At 37.7% G+C, this 25,793-nt stretch overlaps 2 protein-coding genes across 6 annotated transcripts; both read right to left on the bottom strand.

Moving 5' to 3' along the window:
• Window positions 1–5,294: 5,294 nt before the first annotated feature.
• Window positions 5,295–13,059, bottom strand: LOC143217515 (uncharacterized). Of its 5 annotated transcripts, none has more exons than XM_076441899.1 (9): window positions 12,864–13,059; window positions 10,348–10,389; window positions 10,146–10,272; window positions 8,108–8,201; window positions 7,904–8,019; window positions 7,578–7,814; window positions 7,315–7,520; window positions 5,663–5,731; window positions 5,295–5,548 (listed from the first exon to the last, which is right to left on the bottom strand). In XM_076441899.1, exons 2-9 carry the CDS (start codon window positions 10,373–10,375, stop codon window positions 5,400–5,402), a joined length of 1,026 nt encoding a protein of 341 aa, XP_076298014.1. In that variant the 5' UTR covers window positions 10,376–10,389; window positions 12,864–13,059; the 3' UTR covers window positions 5,295–5,399. The 5 variants fall into 5 exon arrangements, with proteins under 5 accessions (XP_076298014.1, XP_076298015.1, XP_076298013.1 ...); XM_076441900.1 differs by lacking the exon at window positions 12,864–13,059 and adding an exon at window positions 11,837–12,009; XM_076441898.1 differs by lacking the exon at window positions 12,864–13,059 and adding an exon at window positions 10,470–10,622.
• Window positions 13,060–13,195: 136 nt separating this feature from the next.
• LOC143217514 (uncharacterized) lies at window positions 13,196–22,565 on the bottom strand. Its single transcript, XM_076441894.1, has 9 exons — window positions 22,124–22,565; window positions 17,547–17,588; window positions 17,346–17,472; window positions 15,797–15,890; window positions 15,601–15,716; window positions 15,273–15,509; window positions 15,010–15,215; window positions 13,554–13,622; window positions 13,196–13,439 (listed from the first exon to the last, which is right to left on the bottom strand). The coding sequence occupies exons 2-9, from the start codon at window positions 17,572–17,574 to the stop codon at window positions 13,291–13,293; spliced, it is 1,026 nt and encodes a 341-aa protein (XP_076298009.1). The 5' UTR covers window positions 17,575–17,588; window positions 22,124–22,565; the 3' UTR covers window positions 13,196–13,290.
• Window positions 22,566–25,793: the final 3,228 nt, after the last annotated feature.

The following is a 25,793-nucleotide window of genomic DNA, read 5'->3' as shown; positions in this document are numbered from 1 at the left end:
AACCGATATTTACTTATATAGTGATCAGTTATATACTGTTGCACATTCGTTAAAGTTTCTTAAGTGCAGAAAAGCAAAAGATAATATCCTAGTTATTCCTATTTCTAAATAACAATGTTTTATGTATTTGTAAAATTAAATACCAAACCGATAAGATTTTTCATATCTATAGATTCTAACTTTTAACCGTTTAATTTTGATATGCATTTATAAGTAAAACACTTTGTTTCTTTATTTTATTGAAAATATTCTATCGTAATTTATAATTGTTAACAAACTAAAAGTCTCATCTTCAAATTTCGCGCGTATATGCTAGAACCAATCACCAGTTGAGCACCAGAGTACCACGTGACCGTGCTCCCCGCTCCGCTGATTTGGCTTCACTCCCCTCGTCTAAAGTAACACTTTGTGCTCCGTCCCCTTATTCCTATGTCCATGATATGAATACTAAAGGTCTATGTGTTATGGTTGTTATTATTTGATTTTTCAAAATTCGTCAATTTGACAGAATTATAATAAGAAACGATTAACTCCGTTACTTCTTGTCACCCTGTAATGTTGGTATCCAATCAATCACAGTATTGTATCAGCGTCATATCCAAAAAATAACAGAATCGTGGGTCTGAAGAAACGTTTGGTGTTCGAGTTAAAACATCTCACGAGTGCAAAGGGTTAAGTCCAATGAGAAAAGCGACTGAAATGGTCAGGGTGTTTCTGTGCTCTCAACAAGTATCATCGATGTTAGGGTGTTTAGCACGTTGTTTACGGGGAAGCCGGGCCCGGGCCTCGTAAACGCGGGATTCGCGGTCGCGAGGAAGATAAATATTTTCGCGAACAAGTAGGCGGCCGGCCTCGGCACTCGACTCGCGAAGTATCCGCGAAGATGCAAAGTCGTTACGTAACTGTACACGTACACAGCCGCGCGTGTGCGTTCAGAATGTTTATACGATCGCATAATCGTGTGTGTGTGAGTTGATGCATGTGCGTTAGATATGTAGGGGTATATGTGCAGCCAACCCGGTGAAAGATTAACGAGGATTGATCCCTTCGAAAGCGACGCGGGAGCATATTTATTGTAACCTTGACACAGTTCCACGTGCAGGCTCTTACTTCCTAGATATTCATCCAGGTTGCTCTTCTCCCGTGTCTTCTGTACATATGTATGCACGCCACCACCCCCCTCGCCTTCTGTAGAACAGAAACGCGGGACAATTTTATCGCTAATGCGTTGCCGCACCGCGGAACACGTGTTACAGAATATCTCCGAGTTGCATCATAACCGTGTGTGTATCGATCCGGGGCGGGGGTACGCTGTAACACGACGCAGGATGATCTTTCATTTACTCCGTGTGCGGACCTGGGGTGCGAGCAACAAGCTGGCGACAGAAAAAAACTAAATCAATTCGCAGCGAGACATACTGTTCAACGGGACGTTCGATCACGTTTTTTTGGAGATTTATGTTACGGTGATTTTCAACTAGCCCTTTTTGCGACGACTTTTTAATTGCAATTTACGTTCCAGTTCAAAATTGCGACCCTTCTACCAGGCACACAGTCGATTGGTTTAAGGGGGAACTATACCCTCGGATTGTAACTAGAAAATAACTAGAATCTTACTAGATTTTTGGTCGAAACATGGGTTTGCGCGCCTGGATTTTTTGTCGTTATTTGAGCATATTTTGAGCTGGGTGAGGACTCATGCTGTAAAGGAAGGTTAAATACAGGGCGCTCTTCTCATGATTTAACGAGAAAAAAAAAAAAAAAATTACACAACGCACTTCTGTGAACCTATATCGAAAATTTAAAAAATATTGGGGGAGTACAAATAAATCTCCGCCGTAAGACATCATATCGTAAGGTTGCACATCTGTCGAAATATTAGCGATCGTGTATCAGCGTCGTATATTTTTTCCGTGCGAAAATGTCGAGTTTTGAGCCAAATAAACGTCATTTGCGGGAAGTTCTGTGATTTACTTGTTTAATTCGAAGAAATCTGCAACTGAGGCCCAGATAGCACAAAGACGTCTTACAGATGTTTTAAAGACGTCTGCAGTTAGACATTCAGACGTCTTGAAGATGCCCCGAATGACCTACGAACGTCTCCTGAACGTCTTGTGTTAGAAAACGGTACGTCTTTAAGACGCATGTTTGACGTCCAGAAGACATTCATTAGACGGTCGTACGACAGTCGGGAGGTCTTTAAGACGACCCATAGAAGTCTTAAAGGTGCATAAATGTTAATTAAATTAACAGAAGGGAAGAGTAAAAAAAGATTTAGACCAAGACGAGTTTAAAGTTAAACCTAGCTTTATCAGAAGAACGCATGTGGTATTGACATAAAAAGTGTAATAAAAATAACAATTGCAATTAAAATAACTATAACAATAATAAAAATTGAAGTTGAAATTGACGAGTTGAAGTTGAAATCGAAGAGTTGAAATGGAAGTTGAAATGGAAATTTGAAGACTTGAAATTGCAGTTGAAATGGAAATTGAAGTTGAAATTTGAGAAAATTGAAGTTGAAGTTGAAATCGAAGAGTTGAAATGGAAATTGAAGTTGAAATGGAAATTGAAGTCGAAGTTGAAATTGACGAGTTGAAGTTGAAATGGAAATTGAAGTCGAAATTAAAAGCTTGAACTTGAAATCGAATAGTTGAAATTGAAGTTGAAATGGAAATTTGAAAAATTGAAAAGTTGAAATTGAAATCGAAAATTGATGTTGAAATTGTGGTCGAAATTGAAAAATTGAAGTTGGAATCGAAGACTTGAAATGGAAATTGAAGACAAAGATGAAATTGAAGAATTGAAGTTGAAATCGAAGAGTTGAGATTGAAGTTGAAGTGGAAATATGAAAAATTTAAGAGTTGAAATTGCGGTCGAAATTGAAAAATTGAAGTTGGAATCGAAGACTTGAGATGGAAATTGAAGACAAAGTTGAAATAGAAAAATTGAAGTTGAAATCGAAGAGTTGAAATTGAAATGGAAATAGATATGGAGAGATACTGTTCAACAGGACGTTCGATCTCGTTTTTCGTTGATGTATGTTACGGTGCTTTCCAACTAGCCCTTTTTCCAACGACTTTTTCGAGTAGCGAGGGGTTGTCGTTGCGAGTTTTCTCTTCCCGCAAATTCGCGGATCCTATCGTGACGAAAATGATTGGGTGTAGCTTCAAACGACACAAAGAATATCGAGATTGCTTGCAACTTGTTAGGAAGCGGTTGGAAAGATGAAAAGACAAAGCAACGAACGTCCCCGATCATCATCAACAGCCCATTTCCAGAAACAGTGCTCACTGGATGGATCCAAAGAGACCACACCCCTGCGGACAGACTCCCAGCCGTCCCCGAGAAGCCTCCTCGCGTATTCCACATCCAGCGAAGTTCAAAAAGAGGAAGTACCGGCGACGCATGATCGCGGTAGGCGTCGATGTCTGGCAATTTACAGCGGCGCAAAACGATTTCGAGGAGAGAGAGAGAAAGCTCGTCGTGTCGCCGGCGTATGGATCGGGCTTTAGCCGAGCGTGCTAGCGAGAGCGGATCTCTTTGTGTAACACGAGGGCCGCAGGGCCATCTTCTTTCTCCTCTCTGGACGGCCTCTGATACCTTCTCCCCTCCCCTCTGCTGCGCGAGCCCGTGTCCCGCCGGTTTCTCATCCTCGTTCTTCCTTGACGGGAGAGAGAACCTCTCGACCGTTGAAGAAAGAGAAGGGAGAGGAGAGTTTCCTCTGACGCCGCTCTCCTCTCTGTCCTCGCGACGAGTCATCTCGTTTAGGTCGTGCAAGCGCGCCCTGGTGCGGTGGGAGAGGGGAATGAGGAGAGAGGACTCCGATGCTACGGGAACGACGACGACGGGAAGACCGGGTGGCACCGAGGGGGAGGGATCGTTGGCTGCGGCGATGCGAACACCGTCGTCGACGTTGGAGTCGTCGTGGCGTCGTTGTTCGAGTAGACGGAGGGGTATCCGAGGGGAAGGGGAACGGCCGGTGAGCCAAGGAACCGAGGAGAGGAACCGAGAAGAGAGGCGCGACAGGGTCGAGGGAGAGTAGCTACGGGACAGAAGGATATATGGCTGTGTATTATGTACTCAGGAACCGTGTTACATACGCCTTCGTTCCTCTCCATGTACGACGCGACGCCGCGCTGCGCCGATACGGGCAGGTGTGCGTTTCCTCGTGCCCGCTCCCCAACGGTCTCTTCTACAGTGGTTCCACGAGACGGTGTGGCCTGCACAGGACGAGCGCGAGCCCATCGGCGGATCAACGATCCGCACGCAATGCGATGCGACCGGCTACCAGCGATCGACGTTCTGCGGGCGTCGCGGAGAAATTGCACTCGGGGGTCATGGAGGAACTGCGAGGCCTGCCAGATTTGTGGATTCCGGCCGTTGAAAATTCTGCGGGTGCAGGGTCAATCAGTTTGCGCAGCAGTCGGACTGACGATCCTAGATGACAATTAGATCCTGCGAGGTTTATTGCTGTAGAGTGTCGAAGAGTCTGCGGGAGCATAGAGCCACGCTGTTTTCGTAGCAGACAGAATGAGGATCCTAGAGGACAATTAGATCCTGCGAGGCTTATAGCTTTAGAGTGTCGAAGAGTCTCCTCCAGAGTCTTACAGAGTCAAGCAATTTGCGTAGCAGCCGGACTGAGAATCCTAGAGAACCCTTACATCCTGTCAAACATATAGCTCCAAAGTGTCGAAGACTCTGGGGGCATAGAGTCAAGCAGTTTGCGTAGCAGCTGGACTGAGGATCCTAGAGGACCCCTAGATCCTGCGAGCGTAGAATCACATGATTCATCTAATAATCGTACTATAGATCCAACAGTAAGTAAGTTTGTAATGCCGTCAGTCCTACTGAAGTGCACTGGACAGTTCTAGGTGTGTTACAATTTCTCTATACTGTATTGTCCGTATTTGAAATCTAATTCTCTTATAAAACAAAAAAATTGTAAATTCAGCAATCATTAAAAATATTAACAGCATGAATACATTACCCAAAGGGTGCATTGAATTATGAAATTTTTGAAAAGGGGGTAGTAAGCTAGAAGAATTATAAGTAACAATCTCAGCATTAATCAAATTGACAGACCAGAATCGTCGACGTCAGTTTGACGATATTAATTAATGAGAAATTAATTAGAATCTTCTTTCGGGATATTTAATTAATCAGTTGCGACACGCAGCGCTCTCTAGCGGTCGGAATGACTAACAGACTTCTCACCTCGCGATTCCATTGGTACCGACCGTAGGTAATTCACTGAGGATTTTTTTGAAAATCTTTTCGGAAAGGCCCTCGTAATTACAAGTATAAAATGTCTATATTTATTCATTATTCATACTAATTACAATGTAGTTAGCGACTACTCTATCGACTAATCTATAACGAAATTCGAATCGATGAAATCAATTTATTTTCGCATAGACACAGAATTTCGACTGTTTTTTCCCAAATTTCAGCCACGGCAGTATTGGATAGTTATTTACCAACCAATAAAGTCCCCATGACACGTAGTTGAATGCTGTTCTCACCACTATACCGATATAGGGGGCACCTGCAATCCAAAGTAGACTTAATTAGAATGTAGACGCGCAACTTGTTGCTCTTTGAGGCAAATGCAGATTGGGATTGCAATAATGCATTTTCCTCTTCTAAATCGTTTACTTACTGCACAGATACAGTATCCACTCGCGTTGTTTGTAATTGATAGTCGCGTACCAGCCAAGCGGCTCCGGATCTACAAAGAAAAATCATCGGTAAATATTATGTTACATTATTGCCATATATTGTCAAGATCACTTCTCTAAGCAACCCCCAAGAGGTTTTAACCGTCGCTATTGTGTTTTATTAAAAAGTTATGCACAAAAAAGTTTGCAAAATATAGCAGCTAGAGCCCAGATAGCACAAAGACGTATTAAAGACGGCTTTCAGACGTTTGAAGTTGGAGACTCAGACTTCCAAACGTCTCCTGAACGTTTTGTGTTACAAAACGGTACGTCTTAAAGACGTCTGTTTGACGTCCAAAAGACGTTCACGAGACGATCGTAGGACATCCGGGAGGACTTTAAAACGTCCTTGAGAAGACTTAAAGGGGTGCACACATGTTAATTAAAATAAGAGAAGGCAAGAGTAAAAATAGATTTCTTTAACTTTAAAGTTAAATCAATAAATAGCTTTATTAAAAGAACGCATGTGGAATTGACATAAAAATAGTGATAAAAATAACAATCGCAATTAAAACCACAATACAAATAATAATAATTACAATTACAATAAAAATTGAAATTGGAGTTGAAATTGAAATTGGAGAGTCGAAGTTGAAGTTGATGTTCAAATTCAAGTTGGGATTAAAAATTGAAGTTGAAATGGGAGTTGAAGTTAAAATCGAAGTTGATATTCAAATACAAGAGTTGAAATTGAATAAGTTGAAGTTGAAATGGGAGTTGAAGTTAAAATCGAAGTTGATATTCAAATACAAGAGTTGAAATTGAATAAGTTGAAGTTGAAATTCAAGTTGGAATTGAAAAGTTGAAATTGATGTTGAAATTGAAGAGTCGATGTTGAAGTTGATGTTCAAATTCAAGTTGGAATTGAAAAATTGGAGTTGAAGGTAAAATCGAAGTTAATATTCAAATACAAGAGTTGAAATTGAATAAGTTGAAGTTGAAATTCAAGTTGGAATTGAAAAATTGAAATTGAAGTTGAAATTGGAGCTGAAGTTAAAATTGAAGTTGATATTCAAATACAAGATTTCAAATTGAAGTTGAAATTGATTTTGGAATTGAATTTGAAATTGAAGCAAAAACACTATCGCGAACAAATGATACGATAAATACTGCTATATTATGGGTATATAAAAACCACACTGGTTATGGTCTCAAAGACGTCTAAAATAGACGTAAAATGGACGTCTTTAAGACGTCGTGTGCTATCTGGGTGGGTGTAAAAATAAGTTTGGTGCTTTGGTGTTTTGAAATTTAAAGCATCAACCTTGTCCTACTGAACGCACTATTTACTTTACACTAATTGGTACGTAACCTCAAAAAACTCGGTCAAAAAATGGTAAATGTTGACAAAAAGGGACCCAGAACCTTGGCCTTGAAATATAATTGTCAAGATCAATTTACTGAACAACTTTTCCCTCAACAACATATGTCAAGGTCAAGGTCAAGGTCAAGGTCATGTGAGCTTCCTCGTCTAAACGTAACATTTGTTCAAAGAAAGTTTCAAGTTCCACAGAGCTTTATATTTGTCAAATATCGAAACGTGCACTATATTCTCCCTAATCGTTGTATCTTGATCTTAAAAATTAAAGCTCACATTTCGCGCCAACCAAAGAGTACGTCAGCTCGAAGAAGGCGTCCTTGCACAAATTGTAATCGACGTACGACAAGCCTTGAATCGCGTTCCCAGCCTGTCCTATGTATTTCGGCGAGGGATTCTTCAAGTGCTTCAAAAGTATGTCCTCCCCGATTCTCCTACACAGTTCCGTTGTCTCCTCCACGGATTTGCGGGCAATGTTCATCCTGGAAAGTCTGGTGATCGTATCCAAACCGATTTCTATAGGAGTTCGGCATAATTACCGGTCTGATATACCCAGAAGATGGCCCGTCACTCGCCAGAAGTGATTGTAGCCTGTCTTCTCTTTCAGGGTGCTGTGCGCTAGTCCCACGCGATGAGGAGTTACCAATACGAACCCAATGAATCCGAACTGCGTGATCGACATGTCCTTTTGGTAGATCGCATTTAATCCTTCCTTCATGCGCCTTTTGCTCACCATTGAGTGCCTATATCGTATCGTGTTCATCGCTTTGAACCACCTTGAACAGCGGAAAATAATCCTTGAACTTGATCGAAATTCTGTCGTGTTTGATATCATATCAATAAGAAACGTGTAACAAAAACTCACGTCGAACCCGGTTTTAGCATATCGCATTTGTAGAGGTCGAGCATGAGCAGCAACGTTTCGGCGTATCGTTTAAAGGATAGGAGGACAGTTTTAGTCCTCTTCGTGTACTGCATCACCTGCATGATTAAAAATATTCACGTGTCCGTAGAATCTACTACTCACAATATACTAATCACATCAATGTCGATATGTTGTCACATTTACCTCAATTATATCAGGAACGCATAATATCGACATTAGGCCAGACGAGTTCGCGACTGCGAAGGCCAGCAAATTGTTGAGATAATACTCTTGACCTCTGAATTAACAAAAAAAGAAAAAATGTAATCAGTCGCTTGTGTAAACGAGAGCATTGTAAAAAGGTGTGATATACCCAAGTAGCCACAAGTAGCCACGTACGTCCCTAAAACGTACGCAGAATGGACGTAGGACGTTTGGACGTGAACCGTACGTTTTAGGGACGTACGTGGCTACTTGGGTAGTACAGGGTGGTCCACGTAACTTCCACACCTATAATAACTTCCAAAGTATACGTTGCACGAAGAAGCTTTGTATACAGAAGTTGCATGGTCTGAAGGAGTACATCATGTAGCGTATTTATTTTTTTTACAGGTGGACGCGTAAAGGACATATGAAGGTCAACTTCATTTTTTTAAATGGAATAAGGTATTTTTTAATACATCAATCGATGCAATTGGACATTCGTTGTAAAAAAGTACTAACCCATGTATGTCGAAAAGTTAGTAGTTCAGGAAATATTTCAATTTAAATAACTCTAAAACACCATTACTGTCGTACTAACATAAGACGTTAGTGTCTCCTTGCTAGTGTAAATTGAAGAGTTGAAAATTGAATTGAAATTGAAAAATTTCGTTGAAAATGTTTGAATGCGTTGAAAACATTGAAAATGAAATTGGAGATTTAAAATTAACAAATTGAAATTGAAAAATTGACACGTTTATGCTAAATTATAAAATTATGATCCAAAAATTTTCAAAATCGCTGGGAAATAAAATTCCTCAGAGTTTAATACGATTTTTAATTACTTCAGATCCACAGAAAACAACTACCATTGAAAATAACACATTTTACATGATACCACTTTCTTAAAAGTTTGTTAACAAAAATTAAAAATTGCATAAACATCTGCAGTTTAATTATTAAGCTCCTGCTGGTTTTGGAATTTATGCTAAATTATAAAATTGTGCTTCAAAAGCTTTCAATATTGCTAGGAAATATAATTCCTCAGAGTTTAATACGATTTTTAATTACTTCAGATCCACAGAAAACAACTACCATTGAAAATAACTCATTTTACATATGCTACCACTTTCCTAAAAGTTTGTCAACAAAAATTAAAAATTGCATAAACATCTGCAGTTTAATTATTAAGCTCCTGCTGGTTTTGGAATTTATGCTAAATTATAAAATTGTGCTTCAAAAGCTTTCAAAATTGCTAGGAAATATAATTCCTCAGAGTTTAATACGATTTTTAATTACTTCAGATCCACAGAAAACAACTACCATTGAAAATAACACATTTTACATGATACCACTTTCTTAAAAGTTTGTTAACAAAAATTAAAAATTGCATAAACATCTGCAGTTTAATTATTAAGCTCCTGCTGGTTTTGGAATTTATGCTAAATTATAAAATTGTGCTTCAAAAGCTTTCAATATTGCTAGGAAATATAATTCCTCAGAGTTTAATACGATTTTTAATTACTTCAGATCCACAGAAAACAACTACCATTGAAAATAACTCATTTTACATATGCTACCACTTTCCTAAAAGTTTGTCAACAAAAATTAAAAATTGCATAAACATCTGCAGTTTAATTATTAAGCTCCTGCTGGTTTTGGAATTTATGCTAAATTATAAAATTGTGCTTCAAAAGCTTTCAATATTGCTAGGAAATATAATTCCTCAGAGTTTAATACGATTTTTAATTACTTCAGATCCACAGAAAACAACTACCATTGAAAATAACTCATTTTACACGATTCCACTTTCTTAAACTTTCTCAACAACGATTAAAAATTGCATAAACGTCCGCAGTTTAATTATGAAGCTCCTTCTGGTTTCAGAGATACAACCTCCTTGAACTGACTGAACTCTGATCGCAACACTACAGCACGAAGCCATTGACTTCACTTTTGTCCATACACTGTGTTATCTTCTTTCTTATACAAATTCTCAATATTTTCCAGAAACTTGGTTGAACATTTTCATTCTATTTACATCTTGAACAGTCTCTCGTCGAACCAGTGCGGCAGATCTTTCGGTGTGACCTCGACGTAGTCCGGGTCGGTGGTGGATCTATCCTCCAGGATCAATTTGAAATGTTCCTCCACCGTGGGTGGTTGAACTGTCACAAAACAATAAACACGATAAACAATAGAGAAACGACGCTTCGATAACTACAAAAAAAAGCCTCGCTTACCATCGTCGATGTGTGCTTCCACTTTCATGGTTCACAGTGGCACTGCAACATTTGCGAGAAACGACTAATTAGCTCGACGATTCCTCGAGTGTCATACACATTATAAGTAGACAATATGTTACAATATGTTACAAAATACTCCGCGGGGCTTTTGATGCCTTACAGCTTCGGACGCCGAGGATTGTTACGCTCAAAGATCGAACGGTTTAACTTTGCTCGCGGCGAAAGACGACGTTGTATATTAGTATACTAGCGGATACAAAAGACGGACCCCTGCGAATTTGCGCTGCTATTTATAGTGGGCAGCAGTGGCGCACCCAGGGGGGAGCCAGGAGGCCAAGTCTCCCACCAAGAAAAAATGTTCAGCTTCCAAAATCGCGGACTCGCGGAATAGCCCTGGGTACCGATGATAGATATTTTGGCTTAAAAAAAAGGTCATCACGCAAAACCTAGGGCTGGGTTCAACTCGGCCCCCCCCCCCCCCTCCAAGATTACATCCTGGGTGCGCCACTGGTGGGCAGGCTGGTTGTTCGGAACTAGGACGGAGTGGGGAATTTGAAATAAACGTTTTAATTGCTGACATTGGACGACAGTTCGACAGTTGACGCTGTTTTGGAAAAGGAACCGAGAACGGTAGCGGGCGAGTTCGAAGGATGCCCCTCATGGTGCCGTGTTTAGTACAGCTGATATTGAAAAACGCCAAACACGTGAGCGTGTTCTTATGATCGGAGTTTCGACTTCGAATCACTCTCTGGGCAAGCGATCCTTTACCGCGGTCTCCCGCTCGCGGCCGGTACGCGTCAGACAAACGGTAACACTAATGAGCCCCCACCAAATTCCCAAGTGTTTAGTAAACGTACAACGAACCATTGTTAGACTATGAATTTTATGCATTTAAAAAATAAGTGTACAGTGTGATTCATTTATCTCATAACGGAAATATCTTGTGACGTACTGAAGTTACGAAAAAAGTTGGTTCACAACAATTGTTCGGTATTATACTTACTCGAATAATGTTGTATGAGAAATTAAATATTCAATACTATGGGTGTCGCAAAATTCGTGAAAATCCCGAAAGGGGGTGGTTTCCGAGACCATTTCAAGCGACATTTTCCTTTGCAAAAATATTATCCGCGGCTTTGTTTAGGAGTTATTAACGAAAAACACGGACCAATCAGAGCGCGACCTAGACGCGAGTTGCCACAGTCGGCCAATAGACTGTTGGCGCGCCGCACAGTGGGACCTTTCGTCCAAATCGGAGACAAAATCAAAGAACTTTCGATGGAAATGAGGTAGAGCAATGAAATTTTTTTAAAATTAAAGCTGAAACTTTGCAGCATATAGGAAAGATAGGGAGGTTATGGTAAGAACGTTTTTTAACCTTGAGAAAATTCGTTAAACATGTAGAATTTTCTATAAGCAAAATGTTCAATTCTTCAAAATATTGATGCGTCCTAACCTAAGTAGTTGTTCGAAAACAAAACGTTACCGTCAATGTCAGCGTGCTGCGCGCTCCTGATCAGTACGATCTCACTTACTAATCTCGATGTTAGACCTTTTCATAGCAACCTACTGACAGCAAAAAATGTACGAAACCTTTAACCTTTTTTGTTTGATAGTTTTACGTCGCTTTTTCAACTGCTATGGTTATTAAGCGACGGAACCTACAGTTTTGATTAATAAATGAGGGTTAAGGTGCGTTCCGAATCACCTTTGGCACCACAGTTTTAAATAGCACCAGACCTATAACTAGTTCATACCAAAGACTTAAGGGGGCCGTCTCCTAGCAGATGACGGTCGCGCGTGAACACTCACACACCGCTAGAGTACACTCACACACCGCTAGACCACGTATACGTACGCGAGAATTGCTAGGATCAGGGAAATGCGTTCTGATTTCTCGATAATGCAAAGACGGGGGTTTTTATTAGTCAAAATCGCTAGATAAAAGATCAATCTAGCGCGCTGTTTGCTTCAAAAGTCGTTCTTTTACGTTGCCGAGAAATGATTTTGCAATATTCGGCTGCATGTTGCCCGTCGGAGAGGCTAGTACGCCGGCGTGACTGCAGCGCCATCTAACGGGCAACATGCGACGGGCAACATACAGCCGAATATTGCAAAATCATTGCTCGGAAACGTAAAAGAACGACTTTTGAAGCAAACAGCGCGCTAGATTGATCTTTTATCTAGCGATTTTGACTAATAAAAACCCCCGTCTTTGCATTATCGAGAAATCAGAACGCATTTCCCTGATCCTAGCAATTCTCGCGTACGTATACGTGGTCTAGCGGTGTGTGAGTGTACTCTAGCGGTGTGTGAGTGTTCACGCGCGACCGTCATCTGCTAGGAGACGGCCCCCTTAAAGTACAAAACGAATAGTGTGCAATACATAAATACCACATCTGTAGGCGAATTAACACGCAATAAAAAGTAAGGAGCAGGTAAACCGTATTAGGTAGGAACTGCGCAAGAAAACACAATAAATAATAAGCATGTTTATACATATGTATACATACAGGGTGAGGCGCCACAGAAACAGGCCACCTGAATAACTCTGCTGCTATTGGTGTTAGGAAGAAATGCATCAGATGGATTAACTTAAACATTAATCAAATTGACAGACCAGAATCTTCGATGTCAGTTAGCAGTTCAGTTAATTAATGAGAAATTGATTAGAATCTTCTTCAGGGATATTTAATTAGTCAGTTGCGACACGCAGCGCTCTCTAGCGGTCGGAATGACTAACAGACTTCTCTCCTCGCGATTCCATTAGTACCGACCGTAGGTAACACCCTGAGGATTTAAAAAAAAATCTTTTCGAAATGGTCCTCGTATATAATTACACGTATAAAATAAAAAACTATATTTATTCATTATTTATTATAATTACAATATAGTTAGCAGTTGGACGACTAATCTATAACGAAATCCGAATCGATGAAATCACTTTATTTTTGCATAGACACAGAATTTCGACTGCTCTTTCCCAAATTTCAGCCACGCTAGTATTGGATAGTTATTGAGCAACCAATAAAGTCCCCATGAGAAGTAGTTGAACGCTGTTCTCACCACTATGCCGATGTAGGGGGCACCTGCAATCCGAAGTAGACTTAATTAGAATATAGACACGCAACTTGTTGCTCTTTGAGGCAAATGCAGATTGGGATTGCAATAATGCATTTTCCTCTTCTAAATCGTTTACTTACTGCACAGATACAGTATCCACTCGCGTTGTTTGTAATTGATAGTCGCGTACCAGCCAAGCGGCTCCGGATCTACAAAGAAAAATCATCGGTAAATATTATGTTACATTATTGCCATATATTGTCAAGATCACTTCTCTAAGCAACCCCCAAGAGGTTTTAACCGTCGCTATTGTGTTTTATTAAAAAGTTATGAACAAAAAAGTTTGCAAAATATAGCAGCTAGAGCCCAGATAGCACAAAGACGTATTAAAGACGGCTTTCAGACGTTTGAAGTTGGAGACTCAGACTTCCAAACGTCTCCTGAACGTTTTGTGTTACAAAACGGTACGTCTTAAAGACGTCTGTTTGACGTCCAAAAGACGTTCACGAGACGATCGTAGGACATCCGGGAGGACTTTAAAACGTCCTTGAGAAGACTTAAAGGGGTGCACACATGTTAATTAAAATAAGAGAAGGGAAGAGTAAAAATAGATTTCTTTAACTTTAAAGTTAAATCAATAAATAGCTTTATTAAAAGAACGCATCTGGAATTGACATAAAAATAGTGATAAAAATAACAATCGCAATTAAAACCACAATACAAATAATAATAATTACAATTACAATAAAAATTGAAATTGGAGTTGAAATTGAAATTGAAGAGTCGAAGTTGAAGTTGATGTTCAAATTCAAGTTGGGATTAAAAATTGAAGTTGAAATGGGAGTTGAAGTTAAAATCGAAGTTGATATTCAAATACAAGAGTTGAAATTGAATAAGTTGAAGTTGAAATTCAAGTTGGAATTGAAAAATTGAAATTGGAATGTTGAAATTGAAGAGTCGAAGTTGAAGTTGATGTTCAAATTCAAAAGTTGGAATTGAAAAATTGAAGTTGAAATTGCAGTTGATATTCAAATACAAGATTTCAAATTGAAGTTGAAATTGATTTTGGAATTGAATTTGAAATTGAAGCAAAAACTCTATCTCGAACAAATGATACGATAAATACTGCTATATTATGGGTATATAAAAACCACACTGGTTATGGTCTCAAAGACGTCTAAAATAGACGTAAAATGGACGTCTTTAAGACGTCGTGTGCTATCTGGGTGGGTGTAAAAATAAGTTTGGTGCTTTGAAGTTTAAAGCATCAACCTTGTCCTACTGAACGCACTATTTACTTTACACTAATTGGTACGTAACCTCAAAAAACTCGGTCAAAAAATGGTAAATGTTGACTAAAAGGGACCCAGAACCTTGGCCTTGAAATATAATTGTCAAGATCAATTTACTGAACAACTTTTCCCTCAACAACATATGTCAAGGTCAAGGTCAAGGTCATGTGAGCTTCCTCCTCTAAACGTAATATTTGTTCAAAGAAAGTTTCAAGTTCCACAGAGCTTTATATTTGTCAAATATCGAAACGTGCACTATATTCTCCCTAATCGTTGTATCTTGATCTTAAAAATTAAAGCTCACATTTCGCGCCAACCAAAGAGTACGTCAGCTCGAAGAAGGCGTCCTTGCACAAGTTGCAATCAACGTACGACAAGCCTTCAATCGCGGTCCCAGCCAGTGCCTTGAATTCCGGCGTGGGATTCTTCATGTGCTTCAAAAGTATGTCCTCCCCGATTCTCCTACACAGCTCCGTTGTCTCTGCCACGGATTTGCGGGCCATGTTCATCCTGGAAAATCTGCTGATCGTATCCAAATCGATTTCTATAGTAGTTCGGGATAATTACCGGTCTGATATACCCAGAAGATGGCCCGTCACTCGCCAGAAGTGATTGTAGCCTGTCTTCTCTTCCAGGGTGCTGTGCGCTAGTCCCACACGATGAGGAGTTACCAATACGAACCCAATGAATCCGAACTGCGTGATCACCATGTCCTTTTGGTAGATGGCATTTAGTCCTTCCTTCATGCGCCTTTTGCTCACCATTGAGTGCCTATATCGTATCGTGTTCATCGCTTTGAACCACCTTGAACAGCGGAAAATAATCCTTGAACTTGATCGAAATTCTGTCGTGTTTGATATCATATCAATAAGAAACGTGTAACAAAAAAACTCACGTCGAATCCGGTTTTAGCATATCGCATTTGTAGAGGTCAAGCATGAGCAGCAACGTTTCGGCGTATCGTTTAAAGGATAGGAGGACGGTTTCACTCTTCTTCGTGTACTGCATCACCTGCATGATTAAACATATTCACGTGTTTGTATAATATACTACTGGCAATCACATCAATGTCGATATGTTGTCACAGTTACCTCAATTATATCAGGAACACATAATATCGACATTAGGCCCGACGAGTGCGCGACTGCGAAGGCCAGCAAGTTGTTGATATAATAGTCTTGACCTCTGAATTAACAAAAAAAAATGTAATCAGTCGCTTGCGTACACGGGAGCATTGTAAAAACGTGTGATATAGTACACTGAGAAAAAAAAGTAGTTACTTCAATAACACGCGTGTTGTTTTTACTTCGATGAATATCAATGTATTCTTTTCAATAGTATGAAATTTAGAAGCACAAATCGTGATGTATTTGAATTGTCTCTATCATGAAATGATTGAAAATATTATTCGATTCAATACCGTACATTATTATTCGTAATATTTCTCTTTTTCCTTCGATCAGATATGATGTTAAAAAAATTTGAGAAATGTATTGATTTATACTGGAATTGGTTTGAGGCCATATCTTATTTTTTTTTGAAAACATTGATGTCAAGCTATTCGCTTATATGATTGGCGGAAATGAGTTTTACTATTGAAATTCAATAGTATTAAATATTAAAATAAGTTCATATGATATTGGCATTATTCAATAGTACATCGTATTGAATCAACATATATTTTTTTTGTTTCGACAGGATTTTTTTCTCAGTGTACGCAGTAACGAGCATAACTGATTCAACACGTTTTAAATCAGAATAACTTTTTTATGAATTAACCAAACGACTTCAATTTCTCTGTAAGGTTAGAAGAATTAGTTTAGTAAATGACGTCTAAAAAATATTTTGAAAAAATGCATTTGGTCGGAATTGCGAAAGAAAATAGTAAAAATTGATTTCTACTACTTTTTTAGCTGGGCCAATAACGAAAATTTAAAAGATTTGTTTGGTCATCTCGTATAAATTATACATATATGCTCTGAAAATTTCATTGAAATTGGTTAATTGGTTTACGAGTTGTAATCGATCAAAAGTGGTAAAAAGGCCAAAAATCTTGAAAAATTGCAATTTTTTCATCATTTCCTCATTTTCGTCATTTCCTCAGAGTTTAATGCGATTTTTAATTACTTCAGATCCACAAAAAGACAGCTACCACTTGAAAATAACATTTTACACGATTCCACTTTCTTAAAGTTTGTCAACAAAAATTAAAAATTGCATAAACGTCCACAGTTTAATGATTAAGCTTCTGCTGGCTTTGGAATTTATGCTAAATTATAAAATTATGCTTCAAAAGCTTTCAAAATTGCTAGGAAATATAATTCCTCAGAGTTTAATACGATTTTTAATTACTTCAGATCCACAAAAAGACAGCTACCATTGAAAATAACACATTGTACATGATTCCACTTTCTTAAACTTTGTCAACAAGATTAAAAATTGCATAAGCGTTCGCAGTTTAATTATAAAGCTCCTCCTGGTTTCAGAGATACAACCTCCTTGAACTGACTGAACTCTGATCGCAACACTACAGCACGAAGCCATTGACTTCACTTTTGTCTATACACTGTGTTATCTTCTTTCTTATACAAATCCTCAATATTTTCCACAAACTTGGTTGAACATTTTCATTTTATTTACATCTTGAACAGCCTCTCGTCGAACCAGTGCGGCAGATCTTTCGGTGTGACCTCGACATACTCCGGATCGATGGTGGATCTATCCTCCATGAGCAATTTGAAATGTTCCTCCACCGAGGGTGGTTGAACTGTCACAAAACAATAAACACGATAAACAATAGAGAAACAACGCTTCGAAAACTATAAAAAAATCCTCGCTTACCATCGTCGATGTGTGCTCCCTCCTTCATGGTTCACAGTGGCACTGCAACATTTTCGAGAAACGACTAATTAGCTCGACGATTCCTCGAGTGTCATACACGTTATAAGTAGATAACGTGATAAACAACGATAACAGTAATGAGCCCCCACCGAATTCTCAAGTGTTTATTAAACGTACAACGAACCATTGTTGGAGTATGGATTTTATGCATTTAAAACATTAGTACACAGGGTGTTTCGTTTATCTGATAACGGAAATATCTTGTGACGCAATGAAGATACGAAAAAAGTTTAAAATTTTAACATCAATTTTTCAATTTCAACTTCAATTTTGTCAGTTCCAACATCAATTTTTCAATTTCAACTTCACATGCATGTAGAAGGTCCCCCTTTTCGGTTTTCCCCTTATATCTCGGAAACTATGCGTCCTAGCGATAAGACCATTCTATACAAAATTAAAGGTGACAAAATGTGCCATAAGATTGATTGCATACAGTTTTTCGCTATCTCGCATAGTTTCCGAGATATCCGCGGTCAAAGTTCACTAATTGTGCTGAAGAGTTAGCTAGTCAAATAATAAAAATAGTGCACTTTGAGCGCGGATATCTCGGAAAGTATGCGTCCTAGCGATAAGACCATTCCATATAAAATAAAAGCTGACAAAATGTGCCACAAGATTGATTCGATTCAGTTTTTCGCTATCTCACATTGTTTCCGAGATATCCGCGTCCAAAGTTCACTAATTTTGCTCAAGGTAGTCAAGTGGGACAAAAATTTCTTTTTCACAATTCGTGAACTTTGAGCACGGATATCTCGAAGACTATGCGTCCTAGCGATAAAACCGTTCTATACAAACTTAAAGCTCACAAAATGTGCCACAAAATAGATTGAATTCAGTTTTTTGCTATCTCGCATAGTTTTCGAGATATCCGCGCTCAAAGTTCACTAATTGAGATGAAGAGTTCTTTTTCACAATTAGTGAACTTTGAGTGCTGATATCTCGGAAACTATGCGTCCTAGCGATAAAACCATTCCATACAAAATTAAAGCTGACAAAATGTGCCACAAGATTGATTTGATTAAGTTTTTCGCTATCTCGCATAGTTTTCGAGATATCCGCGCTCAAAGTTCACTAATTGTGCTGAAGAGTTAGATAGTCGAATAATAAAAATAGTGAACTTTGAGCGCGGATATCTCGAAAACTATGCGAGATAGTGAAAAACTGAATGGTATTAATCTTATAGCACATTTTGTCAGCTTTAATTTTGTATAGAATGGTCTCATTGCTAGGACGCATAGTTTCCGAGATATCCGCGCTCAAAGTTCATTAATTGTGCTGAAGAGTTAGCTGGTCATATAAGGCAAAAAACATGAGGCAAAAATTGTTCGGTATGAAGGGTGCAATCATATAATCTAATTTTTTTTAGGACTAGAATGGTGGGGATGGGGGATTTCAAAGTCAAATCAAGTTTTTTAAATAAAATGTCGTATTTTTTATACCATAGATCGATAGAGTATCAAATTCCGAGTATAATAGTGTTGACCTTCATATGTCCTGAACCTAATAGTTTACGAGATATCATCGAAACAATTTTCTTTCTTCTTTGGATGGTTCTTCTTTTGGTTATGAACTGTCGATATAAATTCCCTCATCGATAACCGTTATGAGCGATGGATATAAATTTCTCAATGATAAAATTTACGAACAAGAGAAAAAATGTTCAGTTACTTGAAATAGTTGTGTTATCCTACGACTTTTTTTCTTTTCGGTTATACCTACTTTCTATTATACTTTCTCTTTCGAGATACAGTAGTACCTAGATTAACCGGTTTGATCGCGGGAGACCAACAGCCCGGATAAACTATAAGGCCCGGTGGATAATCGGGACCCGAGGAAATAATTCAAATGCACGCGTTAAATTCCAAAATAAATATTTTTAGTTATTTCTTTTTTGATTATTTAAATTTTTCATGCAAGACAACAGAGACACGGACATAACAATCCCACAGAGAAAGGTTGTCCGATATCTAGGAGTACACTTACAATAAGACAATCTCAGAACACTGATTTAGATGTCTCCGGGGGGTGGGGTGGGGGGAGGGTCAAGCACACAAATAAAAATAAAACCATTAACGGAACGACACTCTAATAAAACTCCGACTGAACATAAAATCATCGACCAAATGTACCGTTTTCCCACCCAGGTCTTTCTGTAGACTGCGAACAATACAATAGAATAAGTAAACCTCTTCGCCTAAGCCGGACACACCTGCATTTATGAGTGCAATAAAAGGGACAATGTCAAACCGCGCGATCCCGTTCCTACGAGCCTTTAGTTTAGTCTCCTGATTTAGCAAATGCGTCAAACTTTCGTGCGTTAATGTTTCATGTATTTCTAGTAACTACATATTGTTTATTGTGACAAAAAAAAAAAATAAATAGGTAGCAGAGGGCGTTGCGAGAAATACTAGTAATCGGTAGGTTGTTGGTTCGAGTCCCGCTTGGTATATATATATTTTTTTTTCTTGAAATTGAAACCTGCCTGAATTTTAAGCCTTAAATTCTATTATTTAACAGTTATTTTTATTCTTCAAGTAGAGAATGCATGTTTTTTTGTTTGTGGGTGTTGTATATAAAATAATGTATATATATATATAATGTATATATAATATATAAATGTATATAAAACTATTGTATATCATTCAAAATTCTCTCTCTGTATAGCCTATAGGTATATAGCCGTGTCATACAGAATTTAAACTAAATCGTAATGGATAAATCATGCGATCATTGAAATCGAGGGTGGCTCCGTATAAGTGAATAATTACCTATCATTTTTCTCAAAAACTATTGTCTTTATGCCAAAAATCAATAATACATAAAATGTGTATTTCGATGAGGTCTACAACTTTTATTTGAAGTATTTTTCAAAATTCCCATTATTTACGGCAGTAAATAAGAAAATGTTTAACAGAGTTAATTTGACCCACACCGAGTTATTTGGGGTCACAACAGCCAAAGTAATAGGTTTACGTAAAAAATGTATGTAACTTATTTTGTAGAACTTTTTATGAGCTTCATTTTTTGTTTGAAACTTTTTTCTCTAAAATCAATATTTTCGAAAATATTTAGTAAGAACTCTTTATTAATTAGAATCATTAATCATTAATTAGATGCTAGAGATACCAGATGCTCTGTGATACTATAGAGATATTTATAAATGTGAATGAAGCATGTTTTCCGGTAGACGTCCTCGAAAAAGGGTGCTTTTGTACGAATGCTGCATTTGGTACTACATTATTGCTTATTAATATTAATATTGTTGCTGGAGTGTGTGCTAGATGCCGCAAAAATTATTGTTTTCCACGTTTTTACGATGAATATCACCCTGGCTCGTGTCATACTAGCATGTAATTAATACGGAGAGAGAATTTTCAATAATAAAGTAAATATAACATTCTGTATTAGTGTTATGTTCGATGTATATTTCCCAACGCCCACAAATAAAAAAACATGCATTTTCTACTTAAAAAATAAAAATAACTTGTAAATAATCGATTTTAAGGCTTAAAATTGAGGCAGGTATCAAAATTTCAAGAAAAAAAAAAATATCGACAAAGTGGGACGCGAACCAGCAACCTACCGATTACTAGTATTTCTCGTTGCGCCCCTGGCTACTCATCTTCTTGTTAACCTCATAACTCGAACTCCTTATGAACGTGTGAACCGATTTTCAAATGCAGTTTTCTCGAAAAATCTTGAGAAGCGCGCGCTACTGCTTTGCTAAATTACATTTGGAGATGACATCTTCAAATAGTGCAAGTTTTCTGTACTCAAGTAATTGTACAGTGAGCGTTACCCCTCAAAATAATTAATAATTTTAAAAAATTTACTTTTGGTGATATCTCGCGTGGACACGTTAGTCTTTCCGATATCCTCAATGAAACAGCTATTCAGTTAGTTTTATTTCCCACAAATTCAGTACCTGGATGACAATTTGGATGTTCCCGATCAAAATAGACCCTCTCAAAAATGATTCTGCAAAATCTCGGAATTTACACATAAATTAAAATTCCTCTAACTTTTGAACGGTTGAAGATAAAATACTAAACTATAATACATTCTTGAAGGAAATTTAATGCTCTACAACTTTCTTTATCATGACTTTTTCATAGGACAAAGAGCTAGTCCAATAACACAGCAAACGTGAGGTAAAAATTCTGTTTTTCGAAATCAGTGAATTTTGAGCACGGATATCTCGGATACTGTGCGAGATAGCGAAAAACTGAATGGAATCAATCTTGTGGCACATTTTATCAGCTTTAATTTTGTATATAGCAGTATTATCGCTAGGACGCATAGTTTCCGAGATATAAGCGAAAAACCGAAAAAGGGGTTCTTGTTCGTGTCCCCTGCCCTGTCATTGTCCAAACAAAGTCCAAAAGTTAAAAATTGTGTTCCTTCCATTTCCCTCTACAACCTTATCGTTGACTATTTATACTGTACACTTTTATTAGAACTCTATCATCGTCAGTTTATCACAGCGTCGAGAATGGTTGTCTATTTTTGCCACTTACACAAGCTGGTAGGAATGAAGAGTAACACACACTATGCAGTCGCACTAGTAGATTAATAAAGAGCGGTGCACACGAATTGCACGAGGAAAGAATTAATAAGGCAAGAAACGTGAGGTAAAAATTCTGTTTTTCGAAATCAGCGAATTTTGAGCACGGATATCTCGGAAACTGTGCGAGATAGCGAAAAACTGAATGGAATCAATCTTGTGGCAAATTTTATCAGCTTTAATTTTGTATATAGCAGTATTATCGCTAGGACGCATAGTTTCCGAGATATAAGCTAAAAACCGAAAAAGGGGTCCTTGTTCGTGTCCCCTGCCCTGTCATTGTCCAAACAAAGTCCCAAAGTTAAAAATTGTGTTCCTTCCATTTCCCTACTTATTCTGTACACTTTTATTAGAACTCTATCATCGTCAGTTTATCACAGCGTCGAGAATGGTTGTCTATTTTTGCCACTTACACAAGCTGGTAGGAATGAAGAGTAACACACACTATGCAGTCGCACTAGTAGATTAATAAAGAGCGGTGCACACGAATTGCACGAGGAAACAATTGCATCGGAGACAATGCAAGACGCTCGACACCGCTGGATGCGTCCCCGACTGTACAACGCTGTGCAACTGACTCGTGTGCAGCGATTAACTGTCATTAAATCCACAGCCTCGCAGAATATTCCGCTGTCAGTTACCAGGTTCACGTGATCGTACTAGTTAGCCGGACTGGATGCAACTGGCCACGAAAATGTCAGCCGTTTCGTTCGCAATAACATAACGGTTCTATGTTGCCTATCAGGGGTGGGGGGGACACTCGAGTACGGCGAATGGAGGTGCACTGTCTGGACGGTATTCTTTGATACCCTTAATTTTACCGGTTTTGGTAAAGAAAAATAATTTTTCCGGAGTTTCAACATGAAATTCAGATTTTCCAAGGTAATCAAAAATTCCAAAAACACATTGTTCAGATTAATCTTTTAATTGTATTAACAAGAATAATTCAAACCTATATAGGGTGGAGTAATTATTCTGGCCACGTGGAATATCTCGACAACTAAATGCCAGAGAGAAAAATATTTAAAATAAAAAGTTGGTCAAGGAGGGGCTGATGCAGCAGTCATACCCCTTTATAAATTTTCATCATGTTTTCAAGGTCATTCCAAGGTCAACTTCATTTTTTTAAATGGAATGAGATATTTCTTAATACATCAAACGATGCAGCTGGCCGTTCGTTATGAAAAAGTACTAACCCATGTATGTCGAAACGTTGGTAGCCCAGGATATATTTGAATTTAAAAAACTCTAAAACACCATTACTGTTGCACTAAGACGTTTACTTAATTGTTTTAGAGTGTTGTTTTACAGTCTATCGATTCACGATACAGAAAGTAGGTGTTTCCATTTTAAAAAATCAAGGTGACCTTGAAATCGTAAGTTTTGTATACAGGGTGGTGGAATAACTATGTCCGCCTTGAATATATCCGTTATTTGCAACGATATAGAAAAATGTTATGAACAAAATTTGCACGGTACAGAGGGGGCCATATTGTGACATAAACATTTTCTGCGTGGGTGGAGGTATAGAGGAGATTTCAAGGTCACCTTGATTTTTTTTAATGGAATGTGCTATGTTTTATACCATAGATCGATAGAGTATTAAATTCTGAGTACAAAAGTGTTGACCTTCATATGTCCTAATCCGAATAGTTAACGAAATATTATCCAAAGAGGAAAACAAATTGTTTCGATAATATCTCGTTAATTGTTAGATTTAGGACATATGGAGATCAATACATTTTTACTCAGAATTCGATGGTCTATTGATTCACGATACAGAAAGTGGGTGTTTCCATTACAAAATATCAAGGTGACCTTGAAATCTCCTCTATGCCTCCACCCAGGCAGGAAATGTTTATGTCACAATATGCCCCCCTCTGTACCGTGTAAATTTTGTTCATAACATTTTTCTATATTATTACCAATAACGGACATATTCAAGGTGGACTTGGTTATTGTCCTACTTGTATACCGCGGAACGTGCCGGAATACGAAAAATTCAATACTGTATTAGCGATAGTTTTTTGCTGCGATAGTTTTGTTCAAAACGTAGAAATCTATAACATATTTCAAGACGATCAAAATCTGAGAGGAAACCCTTGTCCTAAATAATTATTAACGAAAATGTATATTTTTCATGTGGCTACATTTATTTTAATGCTTAAATATCGATTGCACACGAATCAAATTTTATTTCAGTTAAGAAGAAAGGCGTAAGATTCACACTTGTCAGACTTTGTTCAAAATAACGTATGTTAATGTTTTTTATTAACAAATTGTCGATCGAGATAAAGGAAACGGTTCGTTCAGAATCTTTATGGTAAGTGTGTCACGTTAAAATACGTCAAGGAGTAAGGCAAGGATGCAGTATTAAAAATAACTTCATATTCATGCACTGGTTTATTTTCTTCGTGGAATCGGTTTTAACATATTGAAGATTGAACTTGAGTTATTATTTTGTGGAAGGATATGGAACAGATTGTCTAGTCGGCATGTGATTAGTTGATAATATAATAAGTCGCGTTGCAACTGAAAATTAACATAAGTATTTACGTATGTAATTGCATACTGCTGTTTATCTACCTCTGATGACTATCAATTTGCATAATGACCAATTATTTGCTGTACCCTTTGAACTACGAACAAAGTAACAAGTAACAAAGTCAATATTAAATCTCGTGCATAACAGAAAAATTAGATAGCACCGTTTTCTTTTTCTAGGAAAATATTAGCCACACTAACAAAATCGAGGGTGGCTCCTTATAAGTGAATAATTGCCTATCATTTTTCTCAGAAAGTATTATCTTTATGACAAAAATCAATACAACATAAAATGTGTATTTTGATGAGGTCTACACCTTTTATCTGAAGTATTTTTCAAAATCCCCATTATTTACGGAAGTAAATAAATTTTAAAAAATGTTTGACAGTGTTTATTTGACCCCCCGCCGAGTTATTTTGGGACATAATAGCCAAAATAATAGGTTTACGTAAAAAATGTATGTAACCTTTTCTGTAGAGCTTTTTATGAGCTTCATTTTTTGTTTGAAACTTTTTTCTCTAAAATCAATATTTTCGAAAAAGAAATATTTAGTAAGTAACTATTTTTGTAAATTTTCATAAGCCATAAATGCAATCTTTATGCAAAATAAAAATTGTCTGCATCGATTGCAAGAAGTAGAAATTAAATCAAATACCGTTTTGGGCGCATAAATATACTCATAAAACCATAACGTACCAAAGGACGAAAAGGCTAGCGTACCTCGCAATAATACTTATAATTAGTGCAATACACTAAGTCTGTTTAAAGCACATTAGCTGTAAGACTCTAGATTTTATTTTAAAAAAAGCGTTTGTATTTTTACACATTTTGTATAACCCTAAAATGTAATTGTTGGCCATAAATAAAAATGTTGTTTTAAACAAGAAAAGGACGCTGCGAGAAAGACTGGTAATCAGTAGGTCGCTGGTTCGAGTCTTGCTGTCGACATTTTTTGTTTAATCTTTTTTTCAGTTTTAATCCTAAAATTTATGAAATCTGCCATATTAGACAATTATATTTTAAATAGAAAATGCATGTTTTTTATTTGTGGGTATTGAAAAAAAACGAACATACAAAT

Source organism: Lasioglossum baleicum, chromosome 17 (genome assembly GCF_051020765.1).
Source record: "Lasioglossum baleicum chromosome 17, iyLasBale1, whole genome shotgun sequence".
NCBI classification, from domain to species: Eukaryota; Metazoa; Arthropoda; class Insecta; order Hymenoptera; family Halictidae; genus Lasioglossum; species Lasioglossum baleicum.
Note: the sequence above shows the minus strand (reverse complement) of the source record. Positions and strands in the feature narration are given on the sequence as shown.